This window comes from Dromaius novaehollandiae, chromosome 39 (genome assembly GCF_036370855.1).
Source record: "Dromaius novaehollandiae isolate bDroNov1 chromosome 39, bDroNov1.hap1, whole genome shotgun sequence".
Taxonomy (NCBI): Eukaryota; Metazoa; Chordata; class Aves; order Casuariiformes; family Dromaiidae; genus Dromaius; species Dromaius novaehollandiae.
In genome coordinates, this window is record NC_088138.1 from 55,233 (window position 1) to 71,323 (window position 16,091).

A 16,091-nucleotide genomic window follows, 5' to 3' on the forward strand; every position below is an offset into this window, starting at 1 on the left:
CGAGGGCTGCCCCGGCCCCGCCCCCCGCGGCTCCCCGTGCAGCCGCCCCCCGCAGCGGGACCCCCCGGCGCCGGCTCCACCTTAAGGAACCGCCTTAACGGCGCCGGGCGGGGCCGGGGGGCGGGATGGCGGGAAGGAGCGGGCCCGCCCCCAGACAGGCCCCGCCCCCTGTCGCCCCGGGCCCCGCCCCCGGACAGGCCCCGCCCCCTGTCGCCCCGGGCCCCGCCCCCGGCCCCACGGGCGCGTGCCGCGGGCTCGGGGGGGCGCTCGCTCCGCGCCCCACGCGCGACGCCGCCCGCGGAGGTTTCCGCTGCGCCGCGCGGCCGCGGCACTTCCTGGCGTCCCGGAGCCCGCGCGGACTCGAGCCGCCGCCGCGACAGGTGCCCGCGGGGCCGGGCCGGGAGCACGATCCCGGGGGGAGCCGGTACCGGGGGACCCGCGATCCCCGGGGGGACCCGATCCCGCGGCGGGGGGACCCGATCCCGCGGCGGGGGGACCCGGTGCCGCGGCGGGGGGACCCGGTGCCGGGGGGGACCGCGATCCCCGGGGAGGGGGGAGACACACGATACCGGCCGGAGGGACCGATCGCGGGTGGGGGGGCCGGTGCTGGGGGGAACCGCGATCCGGGGGGGGGGGGGGGGGGGGGAGAGACCCGATCCTGCAACGAGGGGGCCCGGTACCAGGCAGAACCGCGATCCCGGGGGGGAGGGGACCATGATCCCGGCGGGGGGCTCGATCCCGGGGCTGCGCGGCCGCGGGGGTGTCGGTGCCGGTGCCGGGGGGGCGCGGGGACCCTGACCCGGCTCCCCCCCCCCCCCCCCGAGCAGCCATGAGCCCCCGGGGCTGCCTGAGCGCCACCAAGTATTTCCTCTTCTTCTTCAACCTCTTCTTCTTCGTGAGTGCTGGGGAATCCCGGGGGCTGCCGGGGGCCGGACCCCCCTGGCAGGGGCTGGGATGGGGCGGGGGGCTGCTGTGGGGCGGGGGCTGCTGGGGTGATGCCATGGGGCAGGGGGCTGCTGAGGCGTGGGGGCTGCCGTGGGGCAGGGGCTGCTGGGGTGATGCCATGGGGCAGGGGGCTGCTGAGGCGTGGGGGCTGCCGTGGGGCAGGGTGTCAGCACAGGGGGCTGGCACAGGGCAGGCCAGCGGTGCGGGGCCGAGCGGGGCTGCCTGGGCCGGGGGCTGCCCCCCAAGTGGGGCTGGGGACCAGGGAGGCCGGGGAGCATCGGGGCAGCGAGCTCGGGCCGGGGTGGGGGCGGCCGTGGGGCAGCCACTCCCCGTGGGGCCGGGGGGCCCAGCTGGGGGGCAGCCCCCATGCCGCCCCACGGCCCCCCGCTCCCCGCAGGTGCTGGGCAGCCTCCTCCTGGCCTTCGGCCTCTGGATCCTCTTCGACCGGCAGAGCTTCACCGCCGCGCTGGGTAAGGGGCCGCCCCACGCGGGTGCCGGCGCGCAGCCCCACGGCGCCCGGCCCCACGGCGCGCGGCCCCGCTGACCCCCCGCCCCCAGGCTCGGCGCTCTTCGGCCTCCGCGCCTGGTCCTACGTCTTCTGCGGCGTCGGCACCGGCACCATGGCGCTGGGCTTCCTCGGCTGCCTCGGCGCCCTCAAGGAGCTCAAGTGTCTGCTGGGGCTGGTGAGCGGGGCCGGGGGGCCGGGCGCGGGGGGCAGCGGGGCCGGGGGGCCGGAGGCTGGGGGGTAGCAGGGCCGTGGGGCCGGACGCCGGGGCCCGTGGAGGGTAGTGGGGCCGTGGGGCTGGGCGTGGGGAGCAGTGGGACTGGGGGGCCGGAGGCTGGGGGGCAGCGGGGCCGTGGGGCCGGATGCCGGGGCCCGTGGAGGGTAGTGGGGCCGGGCGTGGGGAGCAGTGGGACTGGGGGGCCGGAGACTGGGGGGTAGCAGGGCCGTGGGGCCGGACGCCGGGGCCCGTGGAGGGTAGTGGGGCCGGGCGTGGGGAGCAGTGGGACTGGGGGGCCGGAGGCTGGGGGGTAGCAGGGCCGTGGGGCCGGACGCCAGGGCCCGTGGAGGGTAGTGGGGCCGGGCGTGGGGAGCAGTGGGACTGGGGGGCCGGAGGCTGGGGGGCAGCGGGGCCGTGGGGCCAGACGCCGGGGCCCGTGGAGGGTAGTGGGGCCGTGGGGCCGGGCGTGGGGAGCAGTGGGACTGGGGGGCCGGAGGCTGGGGGGCAGCGGGGCCGTGGGGCCAGACGCCGGGGCCCGTGGAGGGTAGTGGGGCCGGGCGTGGGGAGCAGTGGGACTGGGGGGCCGGAGGCTGGGGGGTAGCAGGGCCGTGGGGCCGGACGCCGGGGCCCACCGTGGGGTGGGGGCCCTGTTTGGGGAACTGGTGGCTCTGGTGCAACTTCCTGGCGCGGCGGCGGGGGCCACGTGACCCCCCCAGGTGCTGCCACATCCTGCCGCCATGGGGCTGGGGGGGCCCTGGGGGCCCTCGCAGCCGGCGCTGGGGGGGGCCAAGCTGCCCCCAGCGCTGGGGGGGGGCCGGGTTGGGGGCCCGCGTGACCCCCATCCTCCCCCCCCCCAGTATTTCGGGTTCCTGCTGCTGCTCTTCGCTGCCCAGATCACGGTCGGGGTCATCGTGTACACGCAGCGCGTCGCCGTGAGTGGGGGGCGCTGGGGGGGGGGGCTGGCCGGGGGGAGCCGGGTGCCGTGGGGGGGGCCTGGCTGCGGGGGGTGCTCATGGTGGTGGGGGCGCTCATGATGGGGGGGGGGCGCCGACAGCGTGGGGACATCTGTGGCGTGGGGCACGGTGCCACGCGGGGATGCTCGCAGTGTGGGGCCAGGCACCGTGGGGGGGACACTGGTGCTGTGGGGCTGGGTGTGCACAGGGGGACGCTCATGATGTGGGGCTGGGCACCGTGGGGCTGGGCATGTGGGGCCGGGCACACAGGGACTCTGCCCCGCAGCTGGGCGCCGTGGGGCCGGGCATGCGGGGGAGGCTCGTGCCGTGGGGCCGGGCTCCGTGGGGCCGGATGTGTGGGGCCAGGCGCCATGAGGCCGGGCGCGTGGGGCCGGGCGCGTGGGGCCGGGCACACAGGGACTCTGCCCCGCAGCTGGGCGCCCGGGCGGCGGAGCTGGCGCAGGGGCTGATCCAGGGGTACCCGGCGCAGGGGCCCCCCGGGGAGGCCCACGAGAGCTGGGACGCGCTGCAGCAGCAGGTGAGCGGGGCCGAGCCTGCCCCGAGCCTGCCCCGAGCCTGCCCCAAATGTGCCCCGAGCCTGCCCCAAATGTGCCCCAAATGTGCCCCGAACCCGCCCCGAGCCTGCCCCAAATGTGCCCCAAATGTGCCCCGAACCTGCCCCAAGCCTGCCCCAAATGTGCCCCGAGCCTGCCCCGAACCTGCCCCAAATGTGCCCCGAGCCTGCCCCGAACCTGCCCCAAATGTGCCCCGAACCTGCCCCGAGCCTGCCCCAAATGTGCCCCGAGCCTGCCCCGAGCCTGCCCCAAATGTGCCCCGAGCCTGCCCCGAGCCTGCCCCAAATGTGCCCCGAGCCTGCCCCGAGCCTGCCCCAAATGTGCCCCGAACCTGCCCCAAGCCTGCCCCAAATGTGCCCCGAGCCTGCCCCGAGCCTGCCCCAAATGTGCCCCGAGCCTGCCCCGAGCCTGCCCCAAATGTGCCCCGAGCCTGCCCCAAATGTGCCCCAAATGTGCCCCGAACCCGCCCCGAGCCTGCCCCAAATGTGCCCCGAACCTGCCCCAAGCCTGCCCCAAGCCTGCCCCAAATGTGCCCCGAGCCTGCCCCGAGCCTGCCCCAAATGTGCCCCGAGCCTGCCCCGAGCCTGCCCCAAATGTGCCCCGAGCCTGCCCCAAATGTGCCCCGAACCCGCCCCGAACCTGCCCCAAATGTGCCCCGAACCCGCCCCAAATGTGCCCCGAACCTGCCCCAAATGTGCCCCGAACCCGCCCCAAACGCGCCCCCTTGAACGCGCCCCCCCCCGCCGCCCCCCAGCTGCGCTGCTGCGGCTGGGCCGGGCCCCAGGACTGGGCCCAGCGCCCGGCACCGCAGCCCAACGCCTCGGCCGAGGCCGCCGTCGCCGTCGCCTGCTCCTGCCTCAACGCCTCGGCACCCCGCGGCGCCCGCCCGGCCCCCCCCGCCCTGCCCCACGGCCTCTGCCCCGCCGCCCCCCAGGACGTCTACCCCCAGGTGAGCGACCGCGGGGGGCACGGGAGGGGCCGGGGCGCCGGGGGGGTCAGAGCAGGGGGACACGGGGGGGCACGGGGAGGGGAGGGCACCACGGCGGGGGGACACGGGAGGAGCTCGGGGCGCTGGGGCATTGGGGGGGGGGTTGCACCATTGGAGACCGCGGGGGGAGGTCCCGGGGGGGGCACCGGGGGGGTCCCAGCCGCGCCGTCACCCTCCCGTCCCCAGGGCTGCGCCGCGGGCGCCCGGGCCTGGCTCCACGAGAACCTCATCACCATCGTGGGCGTCTGCCTGGGCGTCGCCCTCATGGAGGTACCGCGGGGGGGGGCTGGGGGGGTCTGCCCCCCCCGTCCCCGTGTCCCCATGTCCCCATCCCCGGGGCTCTCCGCGTCCCCCCCCAACCCCGTGTCCCCATCCCCATGTCCCCACGTCCCCGTGTCCCCAGGGCTCTCCACGCCCCCCCCGTCCCCATCCCCAGTGTCCCCCATGTCCCCGTGTCCCTGTCCCCAGGGCTCTCCCTGCCCCCCCGTCCCCATCCCCCGTGTCCCCCACGTCCCCGTGTCCCCAGGGCTCTCCCCGTCCCCCCGTCCCCATCCCCGGTGTCCCCCACGTCCCCGTGTCCCCAGGGCTCTCCACGCCCCCCCCGTCCCCATCCCCAGTGTCCCCCACGTCCCCGTGTCCCTGTCCCCAGGGCTCTCCCTGCCCCCCCGTCCCCATCCCCGGTGTCCCCCACATCCCCGTGTCCCCAGGGCCCTCCCCGTCCCCCCATCCCCATCCCCGGTGTGCCCCACGTCCCCGTGTCCCCAGGGCTCTCCCCATCCCCCCGTCCCCATCCCCCGTGTCCCCCACGTCCCCGTGTCCCCAGGGCTCTCCCCGTCCCCCCGTCCCCATCCCCGGTGTCCCCCACGTCCCCGTGTCCCCAGGGCTCTCCCCGTCCCCCCGTCCCCATCCCCGGTGTCCCCCACGTCCCTGTGTCCCCGTCCCCAGGGCCCTCCCCGTCCCCCCGTCCCCATCCCCGGTGTCCCCCACGTCCCCGTGTCCCCGTCCCCAGGGCTCTCCCCGTCCCCCCGTGTCCCCAGGACGTGGCAGCCCAGGCCCCGCGGAGCCACACGCGTGTGCAGGAGCACGGCCCGGCCCAGGCACACGCTGCCCACGGGGCGGGCGCTGGGGCACGCACGCGTGTGGCGGGGTGCGTGGGGGCGGGGGGGTCATGGGGGTGGGTTGGGGGCCGGGGGGTCCTGGGGGGCCGGGGGGGCAGGTCGGGGGCCAGGGCCGCCTCTGACCCCCCCCGGCCCCCAGCTCTGCCTCATGATGCTCTCGATGTTCCTCTTCCGGAACATGGAACCCGACTACGACAAGCTGCTGCGGTACCGCTAGAGCCGGGGGGGCCTCGGGGGGGCCTCGGGGGGCCCGGCCCCCGCCCTGGCCCTGCCCTGCCCTCCCCCCCCCCACCCCCGGGGCAGCGCCGCTTCCCCTTTTCTCCCCCTTTTGGACCCAATTTGCATTTGTAAATAAAAGTGCTGACACCACCCTCCCCCCGGCTGGTGCGTGCGGGGGGGGGGGTCACGGGGGGGGGGTGGAACGGCGCGGGGGGGGGGGGGGGGGGCTGGAACAGGGCCGTTAGTGGCCGTTGGCAACTGCGCTGCAGGTGACCGTGGCGTCGGGGCGGGTAGGGCCGGGGGTCCGGGGTGGTCCCAGGCCGGGGGGGGGACCGGGGACTGCCGGGCCGGGGGGGGGGGCCAGGATTGGGGGGGCCGGGGGCTGCCGGGGCGGGGGGACCCAGGACCGGGGGCTGCCGGGGAGGGAGGGGCGGGAGTGCCCGGGGGGCCCGGGGGTCCCAGACCAGGGCAGGAGGGGCCGGGGGTCCTGGACCGGGGGGGGGGGCGGGGGTCCCGGGGCGGGGGGGGGGCTCGGGGGTCCCAGACCAGGGCAGGAGGGGCCGGGGGGCCCGGGGCGGGGGGGGACCGGGGGTCCCAGACCAGGGCAGGAGGGGCCGGGGGTCCCGGGGCGGGGGGGGACCGGGGGTCCCAGACCAGGGCAGGAGGGGCCGGGGGTCCCGGGGCGGGGGGGGACCGGGGGTCCCAGACCAGGGCAGGAGGGGCCGGGGGTCCCGGGGCGGGGGGGGACCGGGGGTCCCAGACCAGGGCAGGAGGGGCCGGGGGTCCCGGGGCGGGGGGGGACCGGGGGTCCCAGACCAGGGCAGGAGGGGCCGGGGGTCCCGGGGCGGGGGGGGACCGGGGTCCCAGACCAGGGCAGGAGGGGCCGGGGGTCCCGGGGCGGGGGGGGGCTCGGGGGTCCCGGTGACCCCCCCGTCCCGCAGGCGCCGCCATGGTGCCGCCGTGGCCGAGGCTGCTCTGGGCGCTGGCGCTGGCGCTGCCCCCGGCCGAGCCCGGGCTGCTGCGGGGGCTCCTGGCCCGGCTGCCCCCACTGCTGCCGCCCCGCGCGGTGAGGCCGCGGCCGGCACCCCCAGCTGCCCGGGACCCCCCCCAGCTGCCCGGGACCCTCCGAACACCCCAGACTGCCTGGGACCCCCCCCCAGCTGCCCGGGACCCCCCCCAGCTGCCCGGGACCCTCCGAACCCCCCAGACTGCCTGGGACCCTCCGAACCACCCCCAGCTGCCCGGGACCCCCCCCAGCTGCCCGGGACCCTCCGAACATCCCAGACTGCCTGGGACCCCCCCCAGCTGCCCGGGACCCCCCCCAGCTGCCCGGGACCCTCCGAACCCCCCCAGCTGCCCGGGACCCCCCGAAATGCCCGGGACCCCCCAAACCGCCCCCAACTCTCCGGGACCCCCCCCAGCTGCCCGGGACCCCCCCGAACCGCCCCCAGCTGCCCGGGACCCCCCGAACCGCCCGGGACCCCCCCGAACCCCCCCCAACTGTCCGGGACCCCCCAAACTGCCCGGGACCCCCCCCGGACCCCTCCAGGACCCCACCGAGACCCCTGGACGCCCCCACGATCTTCAGGACTCCCCGGGGCCCCCTCAGACCCCCCCCAACTGCCCCGGACCCCCCCAGACCCTCCCGGGATCCCCAGGACCCCCCGATCCCCCCCCCGGGCCACCCCAGATCCCCCCGGCACCCCTGGGATCCCCGGGACCCCCCCAGGACCCCTGTGCCCCCCCCGGCTCCGCTCTCCCACACAGTCCCTGGGACCCCCGGGGGGGCAGGACGCCGGGTCCCTTCCCGGGGCGGAGGGGCCCCCCCTGAGCCGGGGCCGCTGCAGGTGTTGCTGGGGAGGGCTGGGGGGGGCCTGCCCCCCCCCGCGGCGCCGTGGGAGCCCCCCAACTTCCCGGAGGAGGCGGAGGAGGAGCGCGAGGCTGGGAACGGCCCGGAGACGGCCCGGGTGGGGGGGGCGGGGACACGGGGGACGGGGACACAGGGGGGACGGGGACACGGGGACGCCAAGGGGGACACAGGTGGGGAGGGGGACATGCAGGGGATGGGGGACACGGGGGGGGAATGGGGGTGACGGGGACATGGGGGACACGGGGGACATGGACACATGGGGGACGGGGACACGGGGGGGCACCGACACGTGAGGGACGGGGGGGAATGGGGCACGGGGGGGACAGACACGCGGGGGAACAGGGACATGGGGACACATGTGGGGACAGGGACATGCAGGGGATGGGGGACACGGGGACACGGGGGGGGAATGGGGGTGACGGGGACACGGGGAGGAGGGAATGGGGACACGGGGGACACGGGGGACACGGACACATGGGGGACGGGGGGAACAGGGGTGACGGGGACACACACACAGGGGAACGGGGACACGGGGGGACACGAGGGAACACCGGGGGGACACGTGTGGGGACGGGGCCCCGGGGACAAGGACACGCGGGGCCCCGGCGGCCGCGCTGCACCTCCGCCGTCCCTTCCAGGCCGGAGCCGCCGCCGCGCCGGCACCAGGGCTGCGGCCGCGGCCCCCGGCCCGGCCCGGGCTGCTGCTGCTCGTCCTGCAGGTGCGGCCCCGGCCCGCCGCCGCCCCGCCACAGCCAGCGGCATCGCCCTGGGCATCGCCATCGCCCTGGGCATCGCCCTCGCCTTCACCACCGCCCTCGCCCTGGGCATCGCCATCGCCGCCGGGGCCGGGGCCGGCCGGGGAGCGGCGCCGCAGGCTGCTGGCCATCCGCGCGGGGCTGCGGGCCGCCCCCCATCCCCGCGCCCGGCCCCGGCCCCATCCCCGCGCCCGGCTGCCGCTGCCGCTCCGGGGCCCGTAGGGGAGGCGGGAACCCCCCGCCCGGCGCCGCCGCCGCCTCGGTCGTGGCAATAAAAGCGGGGCAGAAAACGGGACTCGGCACCGACGAAGCGTCCGGAGGAGGCTGCGGGAGCCGGGAGCTCCCGGGCGCGGCCGGGCCCCGGGGCAGCGCCGGGGCTCCGCGACGGGGGGGGGGGGGGGGGGGGGTAGGCGGCGGCGGCAGCCGGGGCGGAACCGGTCTCCGGGAAAGGCGGGAGGCGGCGGGGGGGGAGGGGAGGGGTCTCGCGCCCCGCCCTTGCCCCGCCCCCTTCAGGGCGGGAATCGCTCGCGCCCCCTTGCCCCGCCCCCTCAGGACAGGGCCCGCCTGCGCCCCGCCCCCTCCCCTGGGCAGGGCCTGCTCTCGCCCCCCCTTCTGGGCGGGGCCCGCCCGCGGCGCAGCCCCGCCCCCCTCTGGGCGGGAACGGCCTCGCCCCGCCCCCGCCCCGCCCCAGAGGAGGGAGGAGGGCGCCGGCCCCGGGACCCCCCGGCCCTGTCACACCTGGCCCCGCCCCCCGGGACCCCTGGCCCCGCCCCCGGGACCTCCGGCCCTGTCACACCTGGCCCCGCCCCCCCGGGACCCCCCGGGACCCCTCTGGGCTGCCCCGGCCCCGTCACACCCCGGCCCCGCCCCCCCGGGACCCCTGGCCCCGCCCCCCGGGACCCCCGGCCCTGTCACACCTGGCCCCGCCCCCCCGGGACCCCTGGGCCCCCCCAGCCCCCCCCCAGCCCCCCGGCCCGGCCCGGCCCCAGGCCTTCGGCCCCCTTTCCCCGGCAGCCATGGCCGCGCGCAGCCACCCGGGCGCCGACACCTCCGAGGCCGCCGGCTCCCCCGCGGGAGCGGCCCGGCTGGCGGAGGGACCGGAGACGGCGCCGCGCGCGGCCCCCGCCGCCCTCCCGGCGCCCGCACGTAGGTACCGGGGCTGCGCGGGGCCCTCGACCCCCGCGCACACGTCGGCCCCCGCTCGGGCGCCCACCGGAGCCCGGCTGCGTCTGCCCGGGCTGGGCCGAGCCGGGGCCGCCCCGCCGGCACGCGACCGCCCCAGGCAGCCTCCGGCGGGGCCCATGTGGCCGGGACGGCGCCGGGCTGCTCATCCGGGCAGGGCCCAGCCGGGGCCGCGGCTGCCCGGCCACCCTGGCACCCGCCATCAGGGCCCACATGGCCGGGCCGGGCCGCTCGGGCGCAGCGGGGCCGCGTCCCGCGAAGGCCCAGCGCTTCCCGGGTCCGGTAACGGCGGGGCGGGCGGGGGGGGCTGCGCCTGCAGTGCCAGAGCTCCCCTCCGCCCGCCGCGCGGTTCCTCTGTCGCTGCAAAACCCCCCCCGTTGTCGCCCGCAGCCGCCCCCGCCGCCGGGCCCTGCTCGGAGGAGCTGGTCCTGACCTGCACGTTCGAGGCCTGCGACCCGGAGCAAACAGGTAGCGCGAGCCGAACGAGCGGCCCGGCCGCCCACGCGCCACGGCGAGGCCCTTCGCTCGCTCGGCCGGCGCCGCGGTTCACCACGCGCAGAGGCGCTCGCTGCCTCGCGGCGCCCGGAAACCCCCCCGCCCGCGGCCCCCCCTTCCTGGAAACGGGGCCGCGTCGCGGTGCCGAAGCCGCCGCCGCCTCCGGGCCCCCGCTCGCACCAGCCCCCGAGGCCGCGCCGGCGGCTGGACCCCCGCTCATCCCGCAGCTCTTCCCTACTCCGCCTTCGGAAACGCCGCCGCCTCGGCCCGGCCGGGCTCACGGGGGGGTGGGGGGCACGCGGACCCCCACCCGTGTCCCGCTGCGGGGCCGAAGGGGGTTCGGGCCCCGACGGCGCCGGTGCCGCAGGAAAGGTGCCGGTGTCCCGGATCATGGAGTACCTGCAGGCCGTGACGGGGCGCGGCGGCGAGGAGGGGCGGCTGCGGGCGCTGCGCGGGATGCTGGACCCCGGGGGCACGGGGGCGGCCCTGGACCTGGCCACCTTCCACGCCGTCATGACCGCCTGGATCGCCGACTGCCGGCGCGAGCGGTCAGTGCCGGCGCGAGCGCCGAGCGGCGACGTCCGCGTCAGCCGGGGAAACCGAGGCACCGGGCGGGAAAAGGCCCTTGGCGCCCGGCCGCAGGGGCGAAACCGGCCACCCCCCCTGCCCCGGCACCGGCCCTCCCCGACGGCCCAGCGCGGCTGCCCGCAGCCCGGGGACCGTCAGCGCGTCCCAGGAGGCTGCAGAGTCCCACGCGCCTCCGTCTCCTGCTCCCTGCTCCCGCGCGGCTCCGTCTCCTGCCCCACAGCCGGAGCGGGCTGGGGAGTGCGTGGGGGCACTTGGCTGCGCCGGGACGGCCGGGGGACGGTTGCTGGTGGTGAAGCCTCAGTCCTGGGCGCTTCCCGCTGATCAAACCCCTTTTTATTGCTTTTTTCTCTGATTCCTCCCACCAGGGACCGGGGCGGCCGGGAGCCGGGGGCGGGGGGGGGAGGCCGCCCACCCTCACAAATTAACGCCGCTTAATTTGCGTCTCCCGCAGGGGCGCAGAGCGCGCTGCCGAGCGGGACGGCTCCGCGGACGACGCCGGCGTCCCGCCGCCCGGTAGGAGCCTGCGCCGCAGGGACGCGGGGGGGCGAGGGGGAGGGAGGACGGCTCCGAACACAGCGGGGCCGCGGGCGCCGCGCGTCTGACCCGCCGGCAATTAGCGCTGCGCGGCCGCCCGGCCCCAACGACCCCCGGCCGGCCGCGCGGCGAGATCAATACCGCCGCCTCCGTCCTTCCGGCCCCGGGGAGATGGGACTGACGAGCCGGCGGGGCGCGAGGTCGCCGCTGATGGTTTCGTTTGCGTCGGCCGGGGGCAGCTGGAGCGACCGGCGCCCGGGCGTTTGCTTAAAAAACACGATAATAGCTAAAAACAAGAAAACAGCCAGAAAGTCGGCGCTGCCGCCTGCGTGCGGTGCCCCGGGAGCGGACGCTGAGCGCTCGACTCTTGCTCCCGGCCTTGGCGCCGGTTCCCCCAACTTAGCGGCGGAGACGGAGCAAAACCGGGCGCTGTGGGGCAGCGGGGACGGAGGGACGGACGGAGGGATGGAGGGACGGACGGAGGGATGGAGGGACGGACAGGGGCAGCGGGGGGCGGTGGGGAAGCGCCCGCAGCGCTGGTGCTCCCCGGATCGCACCCGGCCCGGCCCCGGGCGCAGCGCCCCGGCCCCCGCGCTCTCTCCCGCAGAGCAGGGGGGAGGCCCGGCCCCGCCGGCTGCGCAGCTCGAGGGCTACGGCGGCGACGCGGAGCGCCCCGGCGCGTGAGTGCCCGTCCCCGTCCCTGCGCCGGCCCCGTCCCTTGTGCTGCGGGCCCCGTCCCCGCGTCCCCCCGTCCCCGCGTCCCCCTGTCCCCGCGTCCCCGCCCGGCGCAGCGGCAGGGCCCGAGCCGCAGAGGCTCACCGGAGCGGGACAGGGGACGGGGGATGCGGGGCGCTGACGGCACTGACGATTCTCCCCCCGCCACGGCGGCAGGGAGGAGGCCGCGGCCCTCGCCGGCCTCGTGGAGGACCTGGACTGCAGCAACCGGCGGCTGGCGACGGAGAACGCGGCGCTGCGCAGCGCTGCCGAGAGCGCCGAGGAGCTCAACGCCCGGCTGGCCGAGGAGGTCGCGGGGCTGCGGGGGCGGCTCAGAGGGTGGGTTAGGTCCCGCGCCCGGCGGGACCCCCCCGCCCAGCCCCGACCCGCGGTCCGGGCGGCCCCCGCGCTGACCCGCCGCCTCCGGCAGCGCCCGGCAGGCGCTGGGGCAGGCCGAGGCCGCGGCCCGCGAGCTGGACGACCTGAAGGCCGTGGCGGAGCGGCTGGAGGAGGCCAACGCCGAGCTGCGCGCGCAGCTCCGGCAGCTGGTAAGGAGCCGCTGCCCGGCCCGGGGCGAGACGGCCGCCTCGTCCGGGAGGCGGAACGAGCCGGCCGGGTCTCAGCCCTCCCGGGCCGACGCGAGGTAAAGCGAGCCGCGGTCGCGGCGGGCGCCCCGGGGAAGGGCGGCCCCGGGGCTCCACTGTCAGCCCCACCAGCCGCCCCGGGGCTCCGTCAGCCCCCCACAAACCACCCTGGGTGCCGCCATGGGCCCCCACGAGCCGCCCCGGCCCCACAGAGGCCCCGGGCAGCGGAGGCGGGAGCCAGTCCGGACGTCGCCGAGGGCGGCGTGCCTGCGCGCAGCTTCGCCGGACCGACCGCATCCTGCTCCCTCCATCTGCTGCTGGGGCGGCTCCAGGCGCTTTCGCATTTTTGTGTTGTTTTCATCCTGAAAACAGCAACAACCCGGCCCCAGCCCCGGCCCCGGCCCCGCGGGTGCTTTCCTTTCCCATCTGCCGTCCCCGGCCTCGCACAGCTGTTGGGCAGCGCTGGGCCGGCTCCGGCTCCGGCTCCGGCTCCGGCTCCGGCCCCGCGGCTGCGGCCAGGCCACGTGCCCATGTCCTCCCTCCGCAGGAGCGGGAGCGGCAGGGTCTCCTGGCACGAGCCGGCGGCCTGCGGGAGGAGGTGAGGAGGGCCGGGGCGCAGCGGGGCCCGCGGGGGACAGGGCGGCGGGGACGGGGCGAGGGCGCGGGGCCCCTCTCCCGCCCCATGGCCCCCCATCCGAGCTGGGAGCCGAGCGAGCGGCGGCTCCGGAGCCCGTCACGTTGGTCCCGCGGGCGGTGGCGGCTCCCGAGCCCGGGGCAGAAACAAAAGCAGATGGTCGCGACAGGCCAAGCGGCTCCTGGGGCCGTTCCCTGCCTCGCCTCCGCCTTGGCCACCCACGCGTAGCCGGGAGGCCGCCGTACTGCTGGAACGGCCGTTCCCACTGAAACCCGGGACGCGAAGCTCCCAGCGGCGGCCTGGCACGCGCGGGACGCCAGCCCGACCCGCGGCCGCTTGCTCCCCCAGAACGAGAAGCTGCAGGCGGAGGGGGAGCGGGCCCGGCAGAGGATCCGCGCGCTGGCGGCGGAGAAGGCCGACCTGGAGGTACCGGCGCGGCGGCAGGGCCGGGGCAGAGCCGGCCCCCGCCCTCCCCGGCCCCAGCCGCTGCCTCGCCGCGACAGCCGGAGCCGGCTGGGCCTCGGCCTCGCGTGACCCCGCTGCCGCATCCTGCCGCGGTGCCGTCCGCACGCGAGAGCCGCGCGGTGCCGGCGCGCTCCATCCTGCCGGCTCCAGCGGCCGGGGCGGCGCCGGGCCCGTCCCGCAGCGGGGAACCGCGCGTTCCCGCCGACGGCGTCCGATGGCTGCGGGACCTGGGTTCTCCGGACCCTGCCGCCTCGGGAGGCGCTGGATGAGGCCGCGGTGCGGGACGGAGCCCGAGGGGGTTCAGAGCCTCCAGCCGCCGTGCGGGGACCGAGCGCGGCCCCGGCACATCCCGGCTCGAACCCCACCGGGGCACGGGGAGGCCGTGGGCCGCCCCTGACCCCCCTTCCCCGGCCCAGGCCCGGCTGCGCCAGCGCGAGGAGCTGCTGTCGCGCGGGGAGGCGGCGCTGGTGGAGGTGAGCGGAGCGCAGCCGGGCCGGAGCCTCCGCCGGGGCCTCGTCCTGGTGCTGCCCGGGACCGGCCGCCCCATCCCCGTCCCCGTCCCCGTCCCCTGCTCACGGCCGCGCGCCCCGCAGAGGACGCGGCAGGCGGAGGAGCTGCGGGCCAGCCTGGAGCAGCACCGGCACGCCGTGCAGGTAGCGCCCGCGCCCCGGGGTGCCGCCGGCCGGCACGCGGGGCCCCGAGCGCCCTGAGCACCGCCTCTCCCGGCCCAGGAGCTGCGGCGGGAGGCGGCGGGGCTGCGGGAGCAGCTGGGCCGGACCCGCGACGCCTCGGCCGCGTGAGTCGGGGCGCCGGGCGGAGGGGCTGGGTGGAGGGGCTGGGCTGCAGACAGCAGCGCTCGCTCCCCGCGCGGCTCCACGCCGTCTCCTCCTCTCCGCACAGGCCGCCGTGGGGGCCGCGCGGTGACGCCGATGCCGACACCAATGCCGGGGGCCCGGCGCAGCCCCTGTGCGCCGAGATCGAGGCGACGCGGCAGGTAGGGGCGGCCGCGGGGAGCAGCCGGGCGCCGGCAGCCCCGGCCCCCCCCACGCTCCTGCCGCCCCTCCGCTCCCGCAGGGCGCCGCGGCCGACGCCGGCTTGCCCAGCCCGCTCTGCGGACGGACGCCAGAGCCCTGCCGTGCTGCGCAGGTGAGGGGGGGATGGCAGTGCCACATCCCAGGCGCGTCCCGGTGCTCCTGGACGCGTCCCGGCCCCGGCTCAGCCCCGGCTCCCTGCGCAGGGTGCGGACGGCGACGGCAGCGCAGAGCCGCCCGGAGCCCCGGCGGGGACCCAACCGCGGCAGCGACGAAGCCCCGAGAGGTGGGATGGCTCCCGGCCCCGGCCCCCTCCCCTCCCTCTGCCCCGCCGCCCCGGCTCCCCCGGGAGCAGCCGCATCCCCATCTGCGCCACCCCCCCGGGTCCCCCGACGCTCCCTGGCAGGGACAAAGCCCTGCAGCCGGGCACTCGCCCCCCTCTGCCCTTTCCCTCCCACCCAGCGGCGAGACGGCGGATCGGAGCCGGCCGGAGCGGGACAGACGTCCGGAGCACCAGCGGAGCCGGGCCCGGCTGCCCACAGCCCCTTCGCGCCCAGGGCAGGTAGGAGCCGGCGGAGCCCGGCTGTGGGGCCAAGCAGGGCTCCCCCCGAATCCCCCACGGATCCCCCCCTGATCCGCCCGCGTCGCGGGAGCAAGCCGACGCGGTTCGGGGACAGGAAACACGGACGGTAGCTAAAAGCACCGGTCCCAAACGTCCAACCACACAAGCACCGCGGCTGCTCCGGGACCTGGAGCCGGGCACCGGCGGGTCCCAGCGCCGGACACGTGAGACGCTCCCGGCCCCCGGACACGCGCACGCGGCCGCCAGGGCAACGCGTCCCCTCTAATGGGCGCCCGCTCCTCGAGGGGATAATCGCCTCCATTATCGGGGCTAATTACCCCTTTTCCCATCAAGAGCCGCTTCCTGGCAGCACGGGGGTGGAGAAGCCTCATGCTCACCGAAACCACCGCAAAACGCCTCGATTCGGGGCCCGGCCGCAAACCCCGAGCCCGGCCCGTGCGTGGCAGCCCGGCCTGGCACCTCTGCGCGGAGCGGCCGAGCAGGAGCTCCGGGAGCCCCACGGAGCGAGCCGGGACGCTGCTGGCGCTGCGGGATGCCCGGAACCGGCCCCGCTCCGGCCCCATCCGCCAGCGCTCACCGCGGCCGACGCCTCCCACAGGGCCCCCCGACGCCCGGCCCGGCGGCCAGGACCGGCACGGACAGGTGAGGGGGAGCCGGGAGCCGGCGCTGGGCCGAGCTGGACCCGCGCTGACGGCGTCTCTCCCGCAGGCCCCGCACGGCGCCGCCGGACCGGACCGACCGCCTGCTCCCAGTGCGTCCTGGCCGCCGTCTGCTGCTGGTGCTGCTGGTGCTGCTGCTCCCGGCGCTGCTCTGCCTGCTGCCCCGCGCGCAGCCCCCCGGCTGGGCCCTGGCCCCGGGGGCCGCCGGCCCCCCGCTCCGCCTGCGCCACCTCCGCCCCCCGCCCCAATAAACGCGTCAGCAACCGCCGCTCCGGCTCGGCCTCAGGCTGCGTCGCCCGCGGGACGCAGCGCCGGGATGCGGCACCGGCGCGGGGGTCTGGGGATGACGAAGCCGCCGCCCGGCCCAGGCGCCGCGAAGCCCCTGGCCGGCATCCGCAGCCCCGGCGGATCAGGAAGACACGGAGCCCACAGCCGGCGCCGGCGGAGCGTCCCCAGGGTTTATTCCGGGCCCCCGCC

At 78.7% G+C, this 16,091-nt stretch overlaps 2 protein-coding genes across 3 annotated transcripts; both read left to right on the forward strand.

The window, feature by feature from the left end:
- The first annotated feature begins 210 nt into the window (after positions 1-210).
- Positions 211-5,670, forward strand: CD37 (CD37 molecule). Of its 2 annotated transcripts, none has more exons than XM_064503628.1 (9): positions 211-380; positions 828-895; positions 1,343-1,415; positions 1,504-1,628; positions 2,525-2,599; positions 3,054-3,158; positions 3,950-4,144; positions 4,370-4,453; positions 5,441-5,670. In XM_064503628.1, the coding sequence occupies exons 2-9, from the start codon at positions 830-832 to the stop codon at positions 5,516-5,518; spliced, it is 801 nt and encodes a 266-aa protein (XP_064359698.1). In that variant the 5' UTR covers positions 211-380; positions 828-829; the 3' UTR covers positions 5,519-5,670. The 2 variants fall into 2 exon arrangements, with proteins under 2 accessions (XP_064359698.1, XP_064359699.1); XM_064503629.1 differs by having other exon boundaries at positions 3,111-3,158.
- A 3,428-nt stretch (positions 5,671-9,098) lies between these two features.
- On the forward strand, positions 9,099-15,882 carry KASH5 (KASH domain containing 5). The gene is made up of 17 exons (XM_064503594.1): positions 9,099-9,291; positions 9,718-9,795; positions 10,190-10,370; positions 10,862-10,923; positions 11,552-11,624; positions 11,836-11,997; positions 12,089-12,206; positions 12,790-12,840; positions 13,225-13,302; positions 13,758-13,814; positions 13,935-13,994; positions 14,073-14,137; positions 14,242-14,335; positions 14,416-14,487; positions 14,579-14,934; positions 15,289-15,597; positions 15,664-15,882. The coding sequence occupies exons 1-17, from the start codon at positions 9,162-9,164 to the stop codon at positions 15,863-15,865; spliced, it is 2,148 nt and encodes a 715-aa protein (XP_064359664.1). The 5' UTR covers positions 9,099-9,161; the 3' UTR covers positions 15,866-15,882.
- Positions 15,883-16,091: the final 209 nt, after the last annotated feature.

Bases quoted from the DNA above. Each gene is read 5' to 3' on its own strand.
- CD37 (XM_064503628.1), top strand. From the start codon at position 830: ATGAGCCCCCGGGGCTGCCTGAGCGCCACCAAGTATTTCCTCTTCTTC. The intron at 2,600-3,053 runs GTGAGTGGGGGG...TCTGCCCCGCAG, and splicing joins TGTACACGCAGCGCGTCGCC to CTGGGCGCCCGGGCGGCGGA. The intron at 4,145-4,369 runs GTGAGCGACCGC...TCCCGTCCCCAG, and splicing joins CCCAGGACGTCTACCCCCAG to GGCTGCGCCGCGGGCGCCCG.
- KASH5 (XM_064503594.1), top strand. From the start codon at position 9,162: ATGGCCGCGCGCAGCCACCCGGGCGCCGACACCTCCGAGGCCGCCGGC. The intron at 10,924-11,551 runs GTAGGAGCCTGC...TCTCTCCCGCAG, and splicing joins CGCCGGCGTCCCGCCGCCCG to AGCAGGGGGGAGGCCCGGCC. The intron at 12,207-12,789 runs GTAAGGAGCCGC...CTCCCTCCGCAG, and splicing joins GCGCGCAGCTCCGGCAGCTG to GAGCGGGAGCGGCAGGGTCT.